General features: G+C 36.6%; 1 protein-coding gene across 1 annotated transcript; it reads right to left on the bottom strand.

The window, feature by feature from the left end:
• Window positions 1-2,028: 2,028 nt before the first annotated feature.
• On the bottom strand, window positions 2,029-23,449 carry LOC122225396 (olfactory receptor 9K2-like). Its single transcript, XM_042948306.1, has 5 exons — window positions 23,391-23,449; window positions 22,976-23,058; window positions 6,594-6,776; window positions 3,481-3,513; window positions 2,029-3,003 (listed from the first exon to the last, which is right to left on the bottom strand). The coding sequence occupies exons 3-5, from the start codon at window positions 6,639-6,641 to the stop codon at window positions 2,029-2,031; spliced, it is 1,056 nt and encodes a 351-aa protein (XP_042804240.1). The 5' UTR covers window positions 6,642-6,776; window positions 22,976-23,058; window positions 23,391-23,449.
• Window positions 23,450-23,550: the final 101 nt, after the last annotated feature.

The following is a 23,550-nucleotide window of genomic DNA, read 5'->3' as shown; positions in this document are numbered from 1 at the left end:
TTAAAAAATTTTTTAATGTTTATTTATTATTGAGAGACAGAGAGAGACAGGGCATGAGCTTGGGAGGGACAGAGACAGGGGGAGACACAGAATCTGAAGGAGGCTCCAGGCTCTCAGCTGTTAGCACAGAGCCTGACGCGGGGCTCGAACTCACAAACCCAGCAAGATCATGACCTGAGCCGAAGTCAGACGCTTAACCGACCGAGCCACCCAGGCACCACGAGACAAGACACCATCTTGGCACAGTGACCATTTATCTAAAAATCTTTATCAAGGTTTTCTACCTAGTAAGACCTCTATTTTCCCTAGTAATCTGCATTTTTTTAAAATCTGGGTGTAAGAGATGCATATGTTAAATTATAAAGAGGATACCTAGAGAAAGACATGGGTATAGAGATGGCTAGATACAGCATTTGATGGTCAGATTCTATTTTGCATTTAATTGGTGGATGGGCTAGATGGGTGATGGGCATTAAGGAGGGCACTTGTGATGAGCACTGGGTGTTGTATGTAAATGATGAGTCACTGAATTCTACTCCTGAAACCAATATTGCCTTATATGTTGGCTAGCTAAAATGTACATTACAAAAAAACACTAATTAGAAAAAAATAATTGGGGCTTCTGTTGCCTTTTTGGTCATTTTACAGTCTTTTCCTTTAATTTTCTACAGAGAGAAAGGTAAAGACTGAAATAACTAGTAAACTTTTCTCAATCTGTGTATGGAAATGAAAGCAGATACACTTGGAGAGCTGGGGACACTTCATGGCACAGAGTAAAGAGAAAGGGGCAGAGAAAGTTAGTGTCTTCCTCTCTCAGACGTAACATGAATAGTGTTGAGAGCATGAGGAAAAGACAAATCTGATGTGGATTTAACAAACATATGAAATTTACATAATTCAATCATTCAAGTGACTCTATGGTGGAGATTCTCTTATACACCCCATTTTTCAGGAGGAAATAACAATGAGGAGATACTATGTAACTTACCTGAAGCTGCAGGGGGCAAAGACAGAATTTGAAAGCTCTGTCTGACACCTGAGCTTATTTTCTTAACTCTTCCCGATGAACTATTCTTACCCTTATATTTCCTTCCTCATTATGAGGTAGCATTTCTCCAGCACAGATGCTCAAACATTAGCATCATTACTCACTTCTAGGTCATTCTCATGTGATCAACCAGCAATCAGTATTCAGCTTACTTAACCTTCCATTCTAAAGGTCATCTCTTTCTTCGCTGTCCCTAATAAGACTCCCTCCATTAGAGCCACCATAACCTCTTGGATGACCACACACTTTTTGGGATTACCGTCTTTCTCCCAAAGAGTACATATCTTCCTCAAATCTACCAGTATGATTTTCGTATAATGACAATTTGAATACAATACTGTCTTTCTAAAAATCCCCAATGCTTACCCCCGTCTACAGAATAAAGGTCAGCTTCCTTGGCCTGACATATAGGTCTGTATGATTTCCATGAATTTCCCTTTAAGTCTCATGCTTCACTCTTTGTCTTGTGTGTTACAAATCACTTACAAACCACATGAAGTTCACCATCAAGTTATTTTCTCCATTTGCACAGAAAGCTATTTATTTCACTTGGCTTAATGCTATTTGCTTTAAAATGTGCTTAGGAAGAGTTCTTTGACCATAGAACCACTCACCTTTAGAAACTACACTTTCTTTGTATTTTCCATAAATGTCTTTTTCACTGGACTAACATTTGGCAGTTTAGTTCTATTTTCCCTTGGAAAATATTTTTCCCTTGGAAAAAATTCCCTTGGAATATATTTTCCTTAAAATCAAATTACGTGGCAATCATTGTCTTTACTCAAATGAAGATGAAGTATGGAGAAAGCCATTCCATCCCAAAATCAACAGCTAGGCAAAATATAGACCAAATGTATTCTTCAGCTATAAGTACAAGGGATTTAAATAAATAAACTTTCTAAAATTAAATATTTCAAAATCATTGGTGCATTCTTTGTGTCAATGCCTCCCTAGACTGTCATAATACCCATGTCTTTCAGTTATGTCACTGTTAAGATAGAATTAAATAAAAGTATTTTTTTCCCTAGAATCTTTCTCAAAGCTTCTTTAACATCTTTGTTTCTCAGGGAGTAAATCAAAGGATTCAGCATGGGAGTGACTAGGGTGTAACATAATGAGGCCACTTTACTCAGCTCAGGAAATCTGTCAGGGATGAAATACATAAAAATCACAGCACCGTACAGCACACTCACGACTCCCAGGTGTGAGCTGCAAGTGGAAAACGCTTTCTTACGTCCCTCAGTGGATCTTATCTTTAAAACCGTGGACACAATATACATATAGGACACAATAATGACAATTATGGTAGGCAAAATAATAATGCTGCATAAGAAAAAAGAAACCACCTTAAGAAAGTAGAGATCAGAACAAGAAATCCTTTGAAGTGGACGGTAATCACAGTAAAAGTGGTCGATGGCTCGGGAAGCACAAAAGGACAAAGTAAATGTCACGCTGGTCAAAAGAATTGAGCTAAAGCAGCCACAAATATAGGAACCAGCCACCAACTGCGTGCAGAGATGTGCTGTCATCTGGACAGAGTAGAGGAGTGGGTTGCAGATGGCAATGAAGCGGTCATAGGCCATGGCTGCCAGGAGAAATCCCTCTGCCACAATGAAGAGGGCAAAGAGAAAGAGCTGGGTCACACAACCTGCAAAGGAGATTGACTTGCTCTCAGACCAGAAGTTGATCATGGCCTTGGGCGCAATAACAGACGAATAGAAGAGATCAATGAAGGACAGGTTGCCTAGGAAGAAATACATCGGTGTGTTCAGCCGAGGATCGGTCATAATAATGGTCATCATCCCAACATTCCCTAGAAGGATCATGGCATACACAAGCAGAAAGATCAGGAAGAGGAGAATGTGGAGCTCAGAGCGGACCCTGAAGCCTACAAGGATGAAGTCAGTCACTTCCGAGTGATTGTTTGTTCCCCTGTCACTCATGGCAGAAACCTGCTGAAAGGCACAAGGAAGAACAAACAAATGAAATCTGGGCTTTGTTTCTAGTAACACAAACACTTTCTTAAGTGTAGACTAAATTAGTTATATCTTAATTAAATATTGCATATAAAACCATGTTAACGTCATAAGGAATCAGGAATTTGAACTATATAATACTAAGTCCATAAGACTGTTATTCTATTAAGCAGTGAAAGAAGTTAAAGGTTATTGTATTTTAGATCATAATTTTGCTGAGTATTTACCAAGGAAGTAATTTAATATATTGTCCAATGTTTGTCACGTTTTGAGTTTCTATTCCTAATGTATTTATCGTTAAATAATTATCTTTACCTAAAATAAGAATATAATCTAAAATACAAAGAATACATATAATCTGTATGATAGTGCCATAGCCATCATGATTGCCTATCAGTGTCTGAATCATTAAAAACAGTAACAAACATATTTAGAAATACTTTTGCCTTCTTTTACCTCTATTTGAATTCCATTATTACTGTGCCAACTCTGAAAATAGAATAAAAAGTGATTAGTTATCGGTATGTTAAAATTAATAACATCAAAGCAATCAGTAAGCCTAGATAGCATTTCTAAAGCTCTTTCCAAATCTCAGGTCAAGGATATTCTTCCCAAACAAATGCATTTTATTGCCTCATTGTATATATTTTATTTCCATTAGTAGTTCTGTGATTTCATATATTACATATTAGCCATTTTCTTTGAAGCAGAGAAAGAAGCTGATAAAGATTCCAATCTTCACATGACAATGAATAACTTTTTATCAAAGCTGCATCAATTCAAGGGCTCTCACTCTTCAGTCAGGGCCAACAGCCTTAAGGAATATATATATGAAGGAGAGTTCCTTTCTTGTATTCTATTATGCCTTATATATCTTAATATAAGGACAATGGGATAACCGTGGTTATTTGAGGACCATAACAACCTTGGGTCTCCAGAGTCCATGATCACTCAGTAAAATATCAATAGTACTTACTTTACTTCTGATACCTTTCTTCAGGAGTTTTCCACATTGAGGTTTTGCTCATCCTCTGTGATGGATTCCATTGGGAGAGGAGCAATCATAAAGTCATTTATGGGGACAGAAGTGCAGGCTCAAGGGCTGTTGTCCATGAGGACTGCAGTAACCTCAGACATAAGCAAATAATCTAATAATAGCCCAAACATAAGGAGCTTTCCTTCTCTGGTTGCATGTATCCTTTGAGGGCTTTCTCTGGACTTTATTTTCTTCATTGATAAAGAAAAATGTTCTGATAATTATCCTAGCATACTTATAAACATAAAAAAACAGATTTAAATGTTTGTGATATGTAAGTTTAAAACAAATGAATATATTAAATCATCATAAGTTATATTTGCTATGCTTTAAAAAAAGGTAGAAATTAACTCCACATAATGATTTACCTGTATTTCCTGATGTCAATGTATTTCATGATATGACAAATGCCCTCGAAGTCACAAAATCAGATAAAGTTTTGCTAATCTAAGCTTTCTTATGTGTAAATACTAAATAGTTTGAAAATATAGTGGAAGGAATGATAATATTAAAAAAATATTTTTTAAATTCTTAGTAAGAATATGTATAAAAGATCATGATCTGTATTTAAAAATCCTTAATAATCATATGTGACTAAGGAGTACAATAAAACCAGAGACATAATACTCTATTTAATGTAACTAATATTGTTTGGATGCCATTTTCCCTGAATATTTCCATAAGTTAATTATAATTCTATTTTTAGAAAATCTCTTTTTTATTTAAAAATTATTTCTAGAATTATCTGGAACTTTTTTAGTGTGTAGATAGCAAAACATATAGGCCCAGAGCTCTTCCATACTATAACGTTGTATTAGTAGAAGTTTTGTAAGTGTAGGAGAAGTAAACAGTTTAAGTATTTTAAACAGGAAATGATTAATTAAGGTGAATTGAGGCCTGTGAAACTTGGAAAGACTGGAGGAACTTCAGGGTGACACTCTTATAATGACCCTAAGAACACATAGTAAAATTCACAAAGATAGGCTACCATTAGAGATACAATTTTAAAAATGCATAACCTTAACTGTGGTCCAGGGACCAGATAAATGAAAGCAAAAAGATGTCACTGCTTCCTCATCCATTAAAATAGCTTCACTAGGAAGGTGGAGTCTCAATACTGCTTGGAAAATAGCCCACATGTATTCACAACATTTCTAAGATGAAATTTCCTTGGTATAAAATGTCAAACGGACCAGAAAGTTGATCCTCAGCTCACTTTGCCCTTTCCAATTCTGAGTGTGTGTGGACCTCATCGATAGAACAAAATCTGTGCCAAGAACTATAGTAACAGGAGACATTTGAACTCTCCAACATCTCCAACTAGAAAGCACACAGGGTAGAGTTTGACTATCTAATCTATAAAATGTACAAGCATCCAATTCCTTAAACTTCCCACAATGGCATTAGCAATAAAAACATGCTAGTGCTCAAAATACATAAGAACACTTACTGTCATTCACTATTGTGATGGGACATAAAGAAACCCTCCACAGATTCAACGATTGAAATCATACAGGGTATGTTCTTTGATGATGCTCAGGTTAATATAGAAATAAATAATAATTAGGTAATTAGCTAAAACTCAATGGATCAAAAACAAGTCAAGTTAAATTTTGACTTTGAAATAGTACAGTTTGCTATGTCTAAACTTCTGCAATACAGGAAAAGAAGTACTTAAAGAGATATATGAAAAACACTGTAAGTAGGTACTATAAGCAAGAAAAGCAGGAACAACTAGATTAATCTTCTATTTTAACATAGTGAAATAGAAAACAAGTCAAAACAAAAAAAATGAAAGTAAATAATGCAGATAAAAATTCATGAAATAGAAAAAATAAGGATAATATAGGATATTCACATGGCTTAACATTTTTTTCTACTGGCTATTTTTGTATGTTTTATTAAGTTTTTAATTTTAATTTTGGTACAGTGAACATACATGTCATATTAGTCACAGGTGTATAATATAGTGATTCTTCAATTGTATACTTTATTCAATGCTTATCATGATAAGTGTACTCTTTAATCCCCTTCTTTTATTTCCCCCATCTCCCCAGTCACCTCTCCTCCTCCCGTCTGGTAACCATCAGTTTGTTCTCTATGGTTAAGAGTTGATTTCTTTGTTTCTCTCTCTCTGTGTCTCTGCCTCCTTTTTCCTTTGCTATTTAGTTTTGTTCCTTAAATTCCACATATAACTGAAATCATATGGTATTTGTCTTTCTCTAAGTTATCTCGCTTAACATTATATTCTCTAGCTCCATCTATGTCGTTGCAAATGGCAAGATTTCATTCTTTTTTATGGCTGGATAATATTCCATTGTATACTTAGACCACATATTCTCTTCCATTCATTTATCAATGGACACTTGGGCCACCTCCATAATTTGGCTATTGGCAATAATGCTGCAATAGACACAGGGGTGTGTGTATCCCTTTGAATCAGCGTTTTTGTATTTTTGGGGTAAATACCCAGTAGTGTGCATACCAGATCACAGGGTAGTTCTGTTTTTAACTTTTTGAGGAAACTCCATACCGTTTTCCATAGTGGCTGCACCAGTTTGCATTCCCACCAACAGTGCATGAAGTTTCCTTCATGGAGAACTGCATCCTCACTCGCGCTTGTTTCTTGTTTTTGATTTTAGCCATTCTGACAGGTGTGAGATGATCACATGGCTTAACATTGATTCTCAGGAAGACCAGTAAGATGTATAAAACCCTAACCAATATAACAATGGAAAAACAGCAACATCAAATCACAAGTATCAGGAATGAAAAGGGGATAGCACTATAGACAGGTACTCCTGATATTTAAAATATATACACAATTCATCCCTGAACAACATGGACTTGAACTGCATGGGTCCACTTCAACACAGATCTTTTTCAATAAATACAGTATAGTGCTGTAAATGTATTGTCCCTTCCTTATGATTTTCTTAATAACATTTTCTCTTCTCTAGCTTACTTAATTGTAAGAAAACAGCATAAAATACATATAACACACAAAATATATGTTAGTCAACTGTTTATGTTATCAGTAAGTCTTATGGTTGTCAGTAAGATATTAGCAGTTTCAACTTTAGGGAGTCAAGAATTATATGCAGATTTCTGGCTACATGGGAGTTCTATGCTCCCAAACTCTGCTCAGGGATTCAACTGTATAATAAACAATATTTTTACCAAAAATTAATTTTTTAAATAAAAAAATTTAAATAGATCAAATGATGTATAAAGGAGAAACATAGATTTTAAAATATTTAATAAAGAAATTAAATTTTTATTAATAATCTTCAAGTGAAAAATGACTCTTTTGTAATTGGCTTCACTATTATTATTAATGTTCAAGAGAAGGAGGGGAAAGTGCGTGATGGGCATTGAGGAGGGCACTTGTTGGGATGAGCACTAGGTGTTGTATGGAAACCAATTTGACAATAAATTTCATATTAAATATATTTTTAAAATAAAAAATAAAAATAAATAAATAAATAAAAGAAACAAGACCATTCTTACAAACCCAAGAGTGATCATAAAGGCAATATTTCCAACTTATATTTATGAGTCTGTCATGAGTCTTGTATAGAAACTAATATAAAAATTATAGGTAAGTCAGTCTCATAAATTTCACTTCAAAAGTTTTAAACAGAATATAAACAAATAAAATATGTCAATATATAAAGAATAGTAAACTCTCACTGAAATGTGTGCTTACATTACAAATGTAAATGTCATTTAATGTTTGAAAATAATGAATTTAAGATGTTTCCACATCTAGTCATGTAAGAAGCATTCCCACAAGATTTGCCTTCTGTGACAAAAAACTAAATTCTGGAAAAAAAAATATGAACAACTATTTTCAGAGATTGTACAATAAGCAGTGAATTACTATAATTCTTGACAAAGAGGAAACAAATCAGGAGGGAAAGATTTTAAACTTGAATACATAATAATAGAAACAAACCAAACTTAAGATTGAGTTAAAAAGGAGGGGGGTCTGGGTGGCTTAGTCAGTTGACATCACTGGGGAAACAGTTGGGAAAATCACAGCTTACGGACACAGGCCTAAAATATTGAGGTATAACCATAATATTACAGAACACTACCCCTTGCCACAACTACCACCACACAATATATAACATAATACAGTGTATTATAGCTGTAGAGCCCTTTTCTCTCTGAGAAAGAATACGTATAAGAGTTCAGAGTCAAGAGACAAGACAAAAGCAAAGACATTAGAAGATACTACTTTTCCAGAAGTACCTAGAGCTTCAGCAACACAGCAAATATTAAACACATCCTAAAAAGATTATCCTAGCAAGAGTTTCATAAATCTTCACACTAATGGCCTATTTACATCAGTTTCTATTGTCTATACAAGGTGTTCTGCTTTCAACAACAACAAAAAAAATTACTATGTGTAACAAAAGGAAGAAAAAGCCCAAAGCAAGTAACAGAATCAGATGGTGGACATATCTAACAGGGAACTGAAAATAATGATGATTAATACAGTAAGGGCTCTAAAGGAAAAAGTAGCATGCAATAACAGATGACTAATATAAGTGGACAAAGAGAAAATGTAAGAAAGAATCAAAAGAAATGCTAGATATCAAAAACATTGTAACTGAAATGAAGAATGCCTTTGATAGGCACACTAGTAGACTGAACAAGTTAGAGGAAGGAATCAGTGATTCCTGAAGACTGCTCAATAGAAACTCACCAAGCTTAAATGCAAAGAAAAAAAGAGAAAAACTTAACAGAGCATGGCATCCAAGAATTATGTGACAATCTGAAAAAGTGTAACAAATACTTAATTGGAATACTGGGAGGAGAAAAGGGAAATGAGAAAAAGGAACATCTGAAGAAATAATGGCAGTAGAACTTTTCTTTTTTTTTTTTTTATTATTTTATTTATTTATTTATTTTTCAATATATGAAATTTATTGTCAAATTGGTTTCCATACAACACCCAGTGCTCATCCCAAAAGGTGTCCTCCTCAATACCCATCACCCACCCCCCCCTCCCTCCCACCCCCCATCAACCCTCAGTTCTCAGTTTTTAACAGTCTCCTATGCTTTGGCTCTCTCCCACTCTAACCTCTTTTTTTTTTTTTTCCTTCCCCTCCCCCATGGGTTTCTGTTAAGTTTCTCAGGATCCATGTAAGAGTGAAACCATATGGTATCTGTCTTTCTCTGTATGGCTTATTTCACTTAGCATCACAGTCTCCAGTTCCATCCACGTTGCTACAAAGGGCCATATTTTGTTCTTTCTCATTGCCCTGTAGTACTCCATTGTGTATATAAGCCACAATTTCTTTATCCATTCATCAGTTGATGGACATTTAGGCTCTTTCCATAATTTGGCTATTGTTGAGAGTGCTGCTATAAACATTGGGGTACAAGTGCCCCTATGCATCAGTACTCCTGTATCCCTTGGGTAAATTCCTAGCAGTGCTATTGCTGGGTCATAGGGTAGGTCTATTTTTAATTTTCTGAGGAACCTCCACACTGCTTTCCAGAGCGGCTGCACCAATTTGCATTCCCACCAACAGTGCAAGAGGGTTCCCGTTTCTCCACATCCTCGCCAGCATCTATAGTCTCCTGATTTGTTCATTTTGGCCACTCTGACTGGCATGAGGTGATATCTGAGAGTGGTTTTGATTTCTATTTCCCTGATAAGGAGCAACGTTGAATATCTTTTCATGTGCCTGTTGGCCATCCGGATGTCTTCTTTAGAGAAGTGTCTATTCATGTTTTCTGGCAGTAGAACTTTTCAAAATTAATGACAGAAACCAAAACAGAGATATAGAAGATTAGAGAACATCAAACAGGATACATACCTAAAAAATCACAACTATCCATATTCAAAATACAGAAAAAAATGAAACCTTGAAATAATCCAGATGGAGAAAAATCACAGCCATCTCAGGAAGAGGATTTTTGTTTATTTAATTTTTGTACTGCAAGGGGGAGGGGGGGAGGCTGGGAATAAGGAAATTCACAGCTATTTTTCTATCCCCATAAGTTTTGATGTGTGAAATAATCAGAATGATGTTTTACTACATAATCATGCATCTTCAACAGATTCATCCACACTTTTGTTTTATTTTATTTTTTTAAAGGGGTGGGGGAGGAGCAGAGGGGTAGAGGGAGGGAGAGAGAGAGAGAGAGAGAGAGAGAATCCTAAGCAGGTTCCATGCTCAATATGAAGCCTGACGCCGGGCTTGATCCCACAACCCTGCAACCACAACCTGAGCCAAACCAAGAATCTGACGCTCAACCTACTGAGCCACCCAAGCTACCCTATACATCCACACTTTTAAAAGAAAATGTAGGGGCACCTGGGTGGCACAGTCGGTTGAGCGTCCGACTTCAGCCAGGTCACGATCTCGCGGTCCGTGAGTTCGAGCCCCGCGTCAGGCTCTGGGCTGATGGCTCGGAGCCTGGAGCCTGTTTCCGATTCTGTGTCTCCCTCTCTCTCTGCCCCTCCCCCGTTCATGCTCTGTCTCTCTCTGTCCCAAAAAATAAAAAAATAAAATAAATAAAAGAAAATGTAAAAGGAGTGCATTTTGTGTGGTGAGCAGTGGTGGTGGCTCATTGGATTTTGATATATATGACACACACATACAAAGCTCTTTTGGGAAAAATGTTGGGCATACACCTTGTGGATAAGTCCATTTTTTTTACTGATTCCTTTAAATTCAGATGATCAAACAGGCAGAAGGCATTGTAGAATAAGTCACACACAAAAGTAGTAATGGGAACTGTATACAACACATTGCCTTACAAGAGTAGTGAGCTGTTTCAAAAAATAAATAAATAAACAAAATATAGAACAATGGCAACACCAAATGCTGGTGAGAATATGAAGCAACAGTAATTCTCATTCATTGCTGGTAGAAATACAAAATGGGACAGCCACTTTGAAAGAAAATTTGGCGATTTCTTACAAAATTAAATACTCTTATAATATGGTCAGCAAAGGAGTCAACCCAAAGGAGTTGAAAATTTAGGTCTACACAATGTCTGCCCACAAATGTTTATAGCAGCTATATTCACAATTGTTAAAATTTAGGAAACTACGAAGATGTCCTTCAGCAAGTCTATAGATAAATCAACTTCGCTACATCTAGACAATAAAACATTATTAGGAATATTGGAAGACAGGAAGAAAAAATTTAAGAAGGAACAGATAAAAATGGAAGAAAAAAGAAATTATACGGAAAATAACTATCATCCAACACACTCAAAAAATAAAGAAAAAATGGGGGAGGAAAGAAAGAGAGAAAAGAAAGGAGAATAAGAGAAAAGAAATTTTAAAAGAAAACAAACAAGAAACAGAGGAAAATAAAGGAAAAGCTACTTCCAAAAAAATCACAAATCCAGAAGAAAGTTTGAAAGATTGCTGGCAAGTTTGATATCTTAAAACACACACACATGCACACACAAGGTTAACTTAAAAAATAAATATAAAACTGTTCAATAAAGAGCAATCTAATCATGGTAATAATACTAAAAAGTAAAGGGAAATAAGAAAAAATTTAAAGCTTGATTATAAAAGAAAGTTATAGAAAGATATCAACTAAAATAGAATCACAAGTCAGATGAATAATGCAAATGATGCAAATGACATTGCATCATTTCAAATCTGTGATTAACAGAATACACATAAAGAAGTTTCCCCCAAACTCAGAATGTTTTTAAATGGCAGGAAATAATTTAATAGATGAGGACAAAAAACAATGGAAAGTTTAAAATGTGGAAGCATAGTATACCACAGTTAGAGAAAATAAGCAATGGAAAGGAAGAAAAAACACAGATAACTACTGAGAAGAATAAAGTCAATAAGCAAAATATAATTATAAAAACAGATAACAGATTATGGGTATATAATAGAAAAATGATAAATAGATGACAGATAAGTAGGCAAAGATATACATAGAAAAATCTTATGTTAAACTATGATGAACAATATGCAATAGTTATTAAAAACAAAAAACTAAAGACAAAAATCAGATTGAATTAAAAAAGGTAATTAAAATGAACTATCAATAACCTATCCAGTTATAAATATAAAAAGCATTACCTTATAAATAGCAAACATGACTTACTGTGTTACATTAACAAAACCATGAAACTCTTCAAGAAAATTTCTAAGTATATTAATGAAGGATGATTAACATGATTCTATAGTTAAATAAACTTATTTATTTATTTATTTATTTATCTATTTATTTGACAAATACAATTGAGCACCATTTGGTAGCATATAGAGAGTGCTCTAGGCTTTGGGAATAACATGTTGAACAAATTAAAGCCCCTATTTTCACTGAACTTACATTCCATGTGTGAACAGATAATTTTAGAAAATGTCTAAATTCAAATACTAAACTAACAAAACTTTTTTCTCTTTTTAGGTATTGGTAGAACCTCTTCACATGGACTTTGAAAACAGCAGAGAAGGATGGAATACTTGCTAGGGTTTGATACCAGAAGCAACTGATTATTAGTGATATTGGCCATGCACAATTATGGAACTGAATGGGGAAAAAAGCTTATAAATATATGTTTCTTGCCTCTGTTTCTGGTGGCCCCCTAAAGTTGTGGCAGAAATAGAGTAGGCATTTCAGAAGAAAGCCAGATGTGAGACAGGGGAAATTTTACTTTTATTTTATGTATTTTTTTTATTAAAATAATTTTTTAATAGGAAATTTATTGTCAAATTGGTTTCCATACAACACCCAGTGCTCATCCCAACAGGTGTCCTCCTCAATGCCCATCACCCACTTTCCCCTCCCTCCCACCCCCCTTCAACCCTCAGTTTATTCTCAGTTTTTAAGAGTCTCTTATTTGCCTCCTTCCCTCTCTGTAACATTTTTTTTCCCCTTCTCCCCCATGGTCTTCTGTTAAGTTTCTCAGGATCCACATAAGAGTGAGAACATATGGTATCTATCTTTCTCTGTATGACTTATTTCACTTAGCATAACACTCTCCAGTTCCATCCACGTTGCTACAAAAGGCCATATTTCATTCTTTCTCATTGCTACGTAGTATTCCATTGTGTATATAAACCACAATTTCTTTATCCATTCATCAGTTGATGGACATTTAGGCTTTCCATAATTTGGCTATTGTTGAAAGTGCTGCTATAAACATTGGGGTACAAGTGCCCCTATGCAACAGCACTCCTGTATCCCTTGGGTAGATTCCTAGCAGTGCTATTGCTGGTCATAGGGTAGCTCTATTTTTAATTTTTTGAGGAACCTCCACACTGTTTTCCAGAATGGCTGCACCAGTTTGCATTCCCACCAACAGTGCAAGAGGGTTCCCATCTCTCCACAGCCTCTCCAACATCTATAGTCTCCTGATTTGTTCATTTCAAAGATGACAGATTTCTGCAGAAGCAATGTGGACTAGAGACATTAAAATTCCAGAAAGAAAAGAAACTTTCACAGAAGGAACTAATGTCTACTCACTGGGATCATTTGCTACATCCAACTTTTGGTCAAATATGAGAATTTGGGCTTAACCTTGGTAGAGGACCACTTTTGTGGGTCAAACAAATCAAAAACACTTTGGGAAGTCCAGTATAATTGGAACGAAAAATTGAGAACCTCAAACAGATGGCTAATTTTACTACTACAGACCTGTGCCAGCCTCTAAAGCTGTCTGGTATTTAAGACTAATGATTTAAACTAATCCAGCAGTTTCTTCCTCAAGATATTTTCCAAATTTTGAAGATGAATAGAGCAGGAGTCCTAAACAGCTGATATTTATGTTTCTGATATATATGTATGCAAATTCTGTGTGCCAAAAGGCATCCATCCCACTTCAAAGCATTAATTAGAATCTTTGGAGAGCCACACACTAGATATAAGAGTGACCCAGAAATAGGTTGGATCTATCTACATAAATCTAGCTTCAATTCAACATAATTCCTGTTTGGATTAAGTCAGTCAGCCTCACCTCTATCTTCATATTAAAGGAAATAGTAACTTATCAGAAACATACAAGAATTCTTTAAAACAATGTTTGGCATTCAACATGAATAAATAATCAAGTAAAAATATAGAGTTATAAGACCAATAAAAAACAATATGAGAAGTAATAAATGATATAGATATTATAATTAGGATATTAAGATCATATGTTTATTATTGATGGTATGTTCAAGGAAATAGAAAGAAATTAATAAAATGATTAAAATATGGAAATTTCAATAGATATTTGAAATCTATATAAAAGAATCAATCAGCTTAGCAGAATTAAACAATAAAACATCTAAATGTAAGAACATAGTAAATCATTTTAATAACATTTGAAGGCTGGCAACATAAATTGGAAGACAGGTAAATAATAAATGCCCAAAATAAAAAAAAAGAAAAGAAAAATATGGTGGGTAAGGTACATGTGGGGCACAGCCAATAGTTCTAATATACATGTAAGTTAGCACCGCAGAAGTATAAGAGAGAGAATATAAGGCAGAAGTAATATTCAAAGCAAATACTGCAAAGAATTTTCTAAAATGCTATAACATCAACCCACAGACTCAATCAAGAAGCTCAGGGAAATCCACTCAGTGAAGACACTCAGTGGTCTCTTCATTAAAACTTACTGAAATTGGGGGCACGTGGGCGGCTCAGTAGGTTAAACCTCCGACTTCAGCTCAGGTCATGATCTTACAGTTAGGGAACTCGAGCCCCACGTTGGACTCTGTGCTGACAGCTCAGAGCCTGGAGCCTGCTTGGGATTCTGTGTCTCCTCTTCTGTCTCCCTGCCCCTTTCCCATTCATGCTTTGTCACTCTCTCTCTCTCAAAAATAAATAAACACTTTAAAAAACCCTTTTGTTTATAAAGGAAAAGAAGCTTTTTGAAATTTAATGCAGGCAAAATCATTATAAATTCAAAACCCTTAGTAATGAGTTTTTGTGTCTCTCCAGTCAGTAACTAAATATACTTTTCTCAAGTCTGGGCCATTGCCAAAGGGAAAATAGAATAGGTAATGGAGGCAGGATATATAAATACCATGTACGGTAGCTGCTTCTGCTATTCCTCGCTATTTCTTTCTTCTCCATACTGATTACAATCAGGAAAGGAAAAGGCAAATATCACCACGGAGAATTCCACACAAGGAACTTGCTATTTAGGTTGTAAAGGGAGCAAGACAAGAGGCAAAAACAAGCAAACAAAAGAACACTGAGGTAATGCAGAGATAATAACTACCCTTTCAGGGATGTGGTTTAAATAAAAGGAAATGTATGGCTCCTGAGGCTAGGTCACAAAAAACATTGCTGCTTCTGCCTGGCCCTTGGATTGCCTCTTCTGGGGAATGAGGTGGATTCCCAGACCTCAAGTACTCAGAGCAGCCACTGCCTGGGGTTGTGCTTCTTACTTATGAGGGTGTGATGTAGGGATGCTTTGGTTTCTGGGAACTCAGAGGAGAAACCTGAGGACAGGGCGCTTCCTACACCTGCTTATGCATCTGAAGGCCACGATGTATCTGGTTCTGAAAAACCCTGGAGCCAATTGCTTTTGGGAGGTCAACTTCCGCTGCTAGGGCCATCAGACAGACACCAAGACCAAATACTGGAAAAAATAAATCTGATTGTTTTCTCCCACTTTCTACTTTTTCTGCAGTGCCTCTTATTGTCAGTGTCTATCAGGAAACCTGACAGCAAAGGAGACTGGGTGGTGTAGTTTTTCAGCATCGATCCCCAATATCACAGAGCGAAGTATTAAGTGGAGTTGAAAATTGTCATTAAAAATTAGCATATTTTCCTGTCTGACACTTAGTATACTTTTATTTCCTCATATTCAAGATTATAAATATGTCTACTTGACTACTTGGGACCATGAAATATAAGTAGAAAAGCTATGCTACTTACAAGTGGGAGTATATAGTAGCCTCTACATTGTATTGCACCTTAACTTCCTCCTGATTGTTACTGATCATATCCTTTTTTTAAGTTTATTTATTTCTTTTGAGAGAGAGAGAGACAGAGCTCACGAGCAGGGGAGGGGCAGAGAGAGAGGGAGAGAGAATTCCAAGCAGGATCTTCACTGGCAGCATGGAAACTGACATGGGCCTCGATCTCATGAATCTTGAGATCCAACCTGAGCCAAAATCAATAGACAGACGTCAACTAACTGAACCACCTAGGCGCCCCACTACTGATGTTATCTTAAATGATATTCACTCGGATCCCAGAAAGAGCATCTTGTGGAGCAGAGTCTTTAGCCAACCTGCATTTGACATGTGTTGGGAAGGAGAAATAATTAAGGTTTAACCACTGAACTTTTGATGTTGTTTGTTAATGAAGCACACCACAGATAATCATCAATAGTATAGCAATGATGGCCTTATGAACAACTGAAGAAAAGAAGCACAGTGGTAATTATTCATGTTTTCCTTGTTCTGTTACCTGTTTACATTCTTCCAACTCTTTTATACCAAAAAAAAGACAATGATGACTTTAAATGAGGTAATTAAACATATTTTTGCAAGGCATCAAAGAGAGACTTTCCACTGAACTACAAGGGGAATGAATGTCACCCAAAGAAAAATAAAACGGATGACAATGTTCCCTTCCCTTGGTAAAGAGATTGAATCTGCTTTTGATCAAAATATAGGGGCTTTACATTAGGCAAGAGTATGCTGTTCTCCCTAAAGTTGCTCTTTAGGAGCAACTTATAAGTGAGGAAATGTTTTATTGATTTAAGAATTAAAGGAAGAGTCTATGCTAGTTAGTACACATTTGCTAATTGACTTTTTTAAATCTAGCTGATGTGACAAAGGAAATAAATGCTTTTTCAAGTCTAGTTTCTTTCCGAAAAATCATGTTCCCCAAATAAAAAATCCTTCCACACACCTTCTAAAAACAATAACTTAAAAAGCAAGTGTATGTATCATTACCCAGGGCTCAAGCCCTCAATGTAATTAGAAGACTAGAATAATCATCTCTAAATCCACACGAAAACAAGGAGTAATGTAGGAACTTTGTGAGGTGTAGGAAAGTTAGTTGGACTCTGAGATGTGACAAAAAAAATTTTAATGAAAAACAAATACAAACTCATAATGTTAATGAGAGTTTACCATAGAAGGAATATCATTCACTAAATGGAAAAATAATAACTTTTGTGTATCAGATGGCCAATAACTAGGGAGTCCAAAGGAAAAATATTGGAAAGCTTTCAGGATCTGAACCAGATTTCTTAAAAAGACATCATTTATGAACAGAAGGAAGACCTTGTATAATAGTTTTCCATGCTGCATAACAAATTACCACAATCTTAACACCTTAAAACACAAATTATCTCACAATTTCTTAACTGAGAAACCTGGGCACTGTCTAGCTGGGAGTTCTGCAAAGCTACAATCAAGCCATCATGAAGCCTGAATCATGATCTGAAGGTTTGACTGGGGGTAGGTCCACTTCAAAATTGTTGGCAGAATCACATTTTTAATGGCTATCAAATTCCTGGTGGCTTATTTATAACAATGGAGAGAGAGACTCCACAGCAAGTTTGTTAGCAAGAGTTTTATAGCACATAACATAATCATGAGAGCAATATCACATCATCTTTGTCATATTGTATTGACTGGAAGCAAGTTATGGAGTCTGCCTAGCCTTGTGGAGATGAGATTGTACGAGAACATGGACAGCAAGAATTAGGAATCATGGAGACTCCTTTAAACTCTACCTGCCATATCTTGGAAAGGAAATATTTTCCTGGAAACTGCGTGGAGAATTCTTTTAAATGGCCCAAATCGTGCTAAACATGACATTACAAAATATTAGAAAAAAGAGGAATATGTACTATGTTTTGGCTGGAAAAATTCTGGCCTTTATTTAAAGTTCTATTAAAATAAGTTAACCAGCCTAAGCCACCAGCTTTCCCCCCTGCCCCACTCCCATAGATTCATCTGTTACAGCAAGTTCAGGAAAGGGCAAATATATCATTCTGAAGACAAAAAGAATTTAACACAGCATGCGTAAAAAAATACTGTAAGAAAAAGACAAAAATGTGAATTAACTAATTCAGTAACTGGAAACAAGTTATCAGATCCCAAACGGACTGGTAGGAAAAATTAGAGAAATAAAAAAAAAAAAAAAAACAGTACATAAAGTCTGCTTGCCTTATTTTCTAATGTGGAAGAAGCAATAGGTAAGGAGGTTTCCAGATAACCAGGTTCATGAGTTTTATTTTTATAAATCAGTCTTACAATCTGGACTGTATCTGGATGATGTGCCTATCTACTAACTCTACCTTACCTAAAATAGGTACTCAGTATGTTTTTTATTAACAAATGAAACGCTTGAATAGCACATTTTATATCCTTGTGGCCCTTTTCTCTTGCTATTTTCTGCCTCTTTGCAAGTTTACATGAAATTGGACTATAGTGCCTTGACAGACATTTATCTCGGGTTAAAATAAAATAACATTGATAATATGAAACCCAAAATAATTCTAAGACTTTTTTTCCCTTACTATTGTTCTATACATTATGCACCTTTCTGATGTTTAATTTAAAAAAAAAAACCGTTTGCCAAGAATACTTAATTAAAATTATTCATCTAAACTTTAGGGTACACTTGTCAGGAACATCTCTCTCCAGAGACATTTTAATTGTTTTCCTGCAAGAATTCCCTGTGATACTTAGGGAAAAAAAAGAAAAAAAGAAAAACAGATAAAACCGGGCAATTTGTTTTGGCAACAATAGTTAGAAAACCAAATTTTCCTACTGGAAGGTTAAGGAAAAATAAAATAAAATAAAATAAAAAATTACAACCAATCTTTACAAAAGTTACTAGGAACCAGGTCTAATATTATATTAGTAGTCTTCCTAGCATCTAAGGTTAGGACATTGTTATTTTTATAGAAATTTTGGAAAACAAGGGATACTAAATGTGTGGTCTTGGATTGTGCAATTTAAGATAGTTCCTTACAATGTGGAGAAACAGAAACCCTCTTGCACTGTTGGTGGGAATGCAAACTGGTGCAGCCACTCTGGAAAACAGTGTGGAGGTTCCTCAAAAAATTAAAAATAGGCCTACCCTATGACCCAGCAGTAGCACTGCTAGGAATTTACCCAAGGGATACAGGAGTACTGATGCATAGGGGCACTTGTACCCCAGTGTTTATAGCAGCACTCTCAACAGTAGCCAGGTTATGGAAAGAGCCTAAATGTCCATCAACTGATGAATGGATAAAGAAATTGTGGTTTATATACACAATGGAGTACTACGTGGCAATGAGAAAGAATGAAATATGGCCCTTTGTAGCAACGTGGACGGAACCGGAGAATATTATGCTAAGTGAAATAAGCCATACAGAGAAAGACAGATACCATATGGTTTCAGTCTTATGTGGATCCTGAGAAACTTAACAGAAACCCATGGGGGAGGGGAAGAAAAAAAAAGAGAGAGAGAAAGGTTAGAGTGGGAGAGAGCCAAAGCATAAGACACTCTTAAAAAATGAGAACAAACTGAGGGCTGATGGGGGGTGGGAGGGAGGAATGGGTGGGTGGTGGGTATTGAAGAGGGCATCTTTTGGGATGAGCACTGGGTGTTGTATGGAAACCAATTTGACAAAATTTCATATATTTTTAAAAAGTAAAATAAAAAAATAAAAATAAATAAAAATAAAATTAAAAAAAGATAGCTCCTTACATTTCAAGGATTTTCTGTCTCACAAATTTTTACTCATTCTTATGCAGCTCACCTCTTTTCTATGGCTGATAATTCTTGATTCTCACTCATGGTTTGAACCTCTCCTTATAAACGAAGAGCTTTACTTAATTAACCAGCAAAATACACAACTTTCTCCCCTCTATTTGCTTATTTCACTGTAACCACTGTCCTCATCCCACATTTTTCTTTCTCTTTTACTTTTCATTCATTTTGAGAGTCTTACCCAGAAAGTTTGGTCTCTAGTTCTGCTGTGTAGCCAGGTAGAAACTTAGGGCAGGAGCCCATTTGGCTGTTGACCTCTCCCTTCTCCACCCCTCTAGCTTTACTCCTAAACAATGAGTTAGTGCCAGACACTGCTACCCAATTAAAAATTTTGCATACCACTTGAAAATCAGCCTTTCAGATTAAACATAGATTGTCTACATGGAACAGTCCATAGAGCTTTTTCCACTGTGTGACCAACTGTTTCCTGGATTGCAACATGCAGGACCTCTCCCCAGTGGTTAGGCTAGCCTTTGGAAAAGGGCATCAGACCAAAGACTTGCAGCTGAGGGACCTCATAGGCCAGAAGGAAAGAATGAACTGCACATGCTTGGGTGCAAATCTATAGTCTTCCAGGAGGCCCAACGCCTTAGGACAACAATATGGACTTCTTCTGGTATAGAAGTCTGAGGCCCAACCAAACCTCTGCCAAGCTCCAAAGCCACAGCAACCCAAAGATGCCCACTGATGGCAGACCTCCATGCCAGTAGATCATTTGACCACAGGAACAGTAAGCAAATATCTTGCTAGAGGGTTTTTTGGAGTAATAATGAGTGATGCCACTCTCATTTTTACCCATTGATTCCTGGACCCATAAATCCTGGCTATAGAAGAAAACAGTAGCATTCATTGGATGCTGACTCAGAGCATATACAGCTTTCTGGAGAACTTTGCCCCAGCCCTGCAAGGTATTGTCACCTAGCTTGTGATAGAACTAGGTCTTCAAAAAGCCATTCCACCATGGAATGCTTTAGGGTGGTAGGAAACATAGTAATACCAGAAAATTCCATGAGTGTGGGCATATTGCTATACTCCCTTTGCTATGAAGAGAGTTCATTGATCAAAACTGTACATACAAAGCTGTATGTAAGACCATGGTAGAGGACAACACATTCTCTTTCTCCATGAATGGCAGTGTGAGCAGAAGCATTGCATTCAGGGAAGGTAAATTCATAGGTAGATTGTCTATTCTAGTAAGACAAAACTCTGCCCCTTCAACGATGGAAGCAGCCCAGTGTAATCAACCAGCCACCAGGTAGCTAGCTGGATGATCACCCTGGGAAACAGACAATTTTGGGAACTCAGTCTTAGTCTCTGTTTCTGGTAGACTGGGCTGCTGGTACCTTGGTGAATGCAAATCCATGCTGCTGAGATTCTGCATAACCTCCATCCCTGCTACTATGGCCACTTTGTTCCTGAGCTCTCTGAGCAATGATGGGAAAGGCTGGGAAAATACGATGACTGGTATCCACAGAATGGGCTAACCTATCCACTTAATTATTAAAATCTTCTGCTGAGGTCATCCTTTGGTGAGCATTCACATGGAACACAAATATCCTCACATATTTTTGCCCTCAAGTAAGGTCTATCTATATGCTTTCCTGCAAAATTTCCTAGTCACAAATTTTCCAATCATGTAACTTCCAAGTGCCTTACCATTAAATGAAACCATTGGACATAGTCCATGAATATGTATAGAATTGCATGCCTGGTCATTTCTCCTTCTAAGCAAAGTGAACAAACAGATGCACTGTTTGAAGTTCTGCCCACTAAGAAGGTTTTGCTTCACCACTGTCCTTCAGGAATGTCCCAGAAAGGGGCTGTAGAACTACAGCCATCCACTTTCAGGTAGTTCCTGCATATCATGTAGAAACATCTATAAAGCAGGCCCAAGACTTCTTTTCCTCTGTCATTTAATCACAGAGAACTCTCCATGAAGCCAGAGGTACAGGCTGGGAGAGGAGGGCAGTGTAGCCTGAATGGGGAGCATGGGTGTTTGGCCGCTTCTTCAGGTTACTTTCTTGTGCCTTCAGGGCCCGCTTGAACCTGAACACATGTATACCACTTTCATTTGATGATGGAGAGATGCTGTCCACACCAACTATATGGCTTCTTGAATTAGACAAACACCCAGTTCATGATTGCCAGCTGAGATTGCATGGTAACTTTGGGGCTTTATTGTCAAATGTTTAGTCTCCACTGAGGTCTAGTAACAGACCAAGAGCTATTTCTCTAATGGAAAGTAATTATCTGCAGAATATGGCAGGGCTTTTCTTCAAAATCCTAAAGACCTATGCTGTGACTCATCTATAGGGACCCACCAAAGGCTCCAAGCAGAATCTCTAGCTGCCATGACCTTTTAAGCATCACTGGATCTGCTGGATCGTGTGATCCCACAAGCAGTCTGCACCTGTTTCCCAACCTTCTCCTGTTTCTGGCCCCACCCAAAACTAGCAGCTTTTCAGGTCACTCCATAAATGGGCCAGTGTAACAAACCTAAATGAGGACTAAGCTGTCTCCAAAATTCCAAAAGGCCCACTAAATGTTGTGCCTTATTTTTGGCTTTAAGAGAGGCCAGAGGCAGGGCCCCTGGGTAGCTCAGTCATTTAAGCATCGGACTTTAGATTTTGGCTCAGATCATGATCTCACAGTTTGCGAGTTTGAACCCCACATCAGGCCTTGCACTGACAGGACAGAGTCTGCTTGGGATTCTCTCTCTCTCTCTCTCTGAAAAATAAATAAACTTAAAATTAAAGAAAGAAGGGCCGGATGCAGCAACTTATCTTTCACTTAGAAGAGATATCTTGATATGCCCCAGAACCTAGAAATTTCACTGAGATAGAAAGCCTCTGAATTTTAGCTGGATTTATTTCCCAACCTCTGCCATGCAAATGTTTTACCAATAAGTCTGGAGTAGTTGTTACTTCTTTCTCACTACATCCAATCAGTTTAATGTGATCAATGTAATGGATCAGTGTGATATCTCATGGAAGAGAAAGGTAATCAAGATGCCTACAAACGAAATTATGACAAGGGGTTGGAATTGATGTACCCTTGAGGTAGGACAGAGTAGTAAACCTGTATTGCTGGCCTTTCTAGCTGAAAGCAGACTGTTCCCTTGATCTTTACTAAGAGGTATTGAGAAATAGCACTTGACCTACTTAGACATTTTTTTAAATAAGCTTACCACATGATCCAGGCTCTGTTGTTTAGCTCTTCTGGTATATTAAGTCCAAGGGAGCTTCAACTTTTTATGGGAGATCAATATGCCTGATGAAGCCAAATAATAAACCCCAATGAGATTTCAAATAAAAAGAACCTTACATTTTGAAGCTAAGTTTTGTCTTCCTCAAAAATCAAATACTATTTTAGAAAATGTCTGGTTTTCAAAAAGTTCTAGTGGAGGCTGAATGTCTGCTCATAATGCAATAGACGACCCTAGAACCTGAGCTGCTCACCTAAATTGGGCATTTTAAACTGAATCATAAAGTGGGCATTTCCAGTACTCCAAATCACACATTTTATTAGTGGAACTGGAAAACTAACAGAGCCTGAAATCATAAGCAATTTCTGTTAACAGGTTAATCACTCTCCCAACATACCTGCTTCTGTCACATGGGTGTCCCATTAACACATGTCTGTGGCTTCTTCGAGAGTTTTCTATGAAAAATTGGCTAAAAAAAAAAAAATCAGGATTGCCTTCCAGAGGCCTTGTCTTCTCAAGTACCTTCTCAAGTACCTTGTCTACTCAAAAGAAATAGC

The sequence above is a fragment of the Panthera leo genome, chromosome B4 (assembly GCF_018350215.1).
Source record: "Panthera leo isolate Ple1 chromosome B4, P.leo_Ple1_pat1.1, whole genome shotgun sequence".
NCBI lineage: Eukaryota > Metazoa > Chordata > Mammalia > Carnivora > Felidae > Panthera > Panthera leo.
Note: the sequence above shows the minus strand (reverse complement) of the source record. Positions and strands in the feature narration are given on the sequence as shown.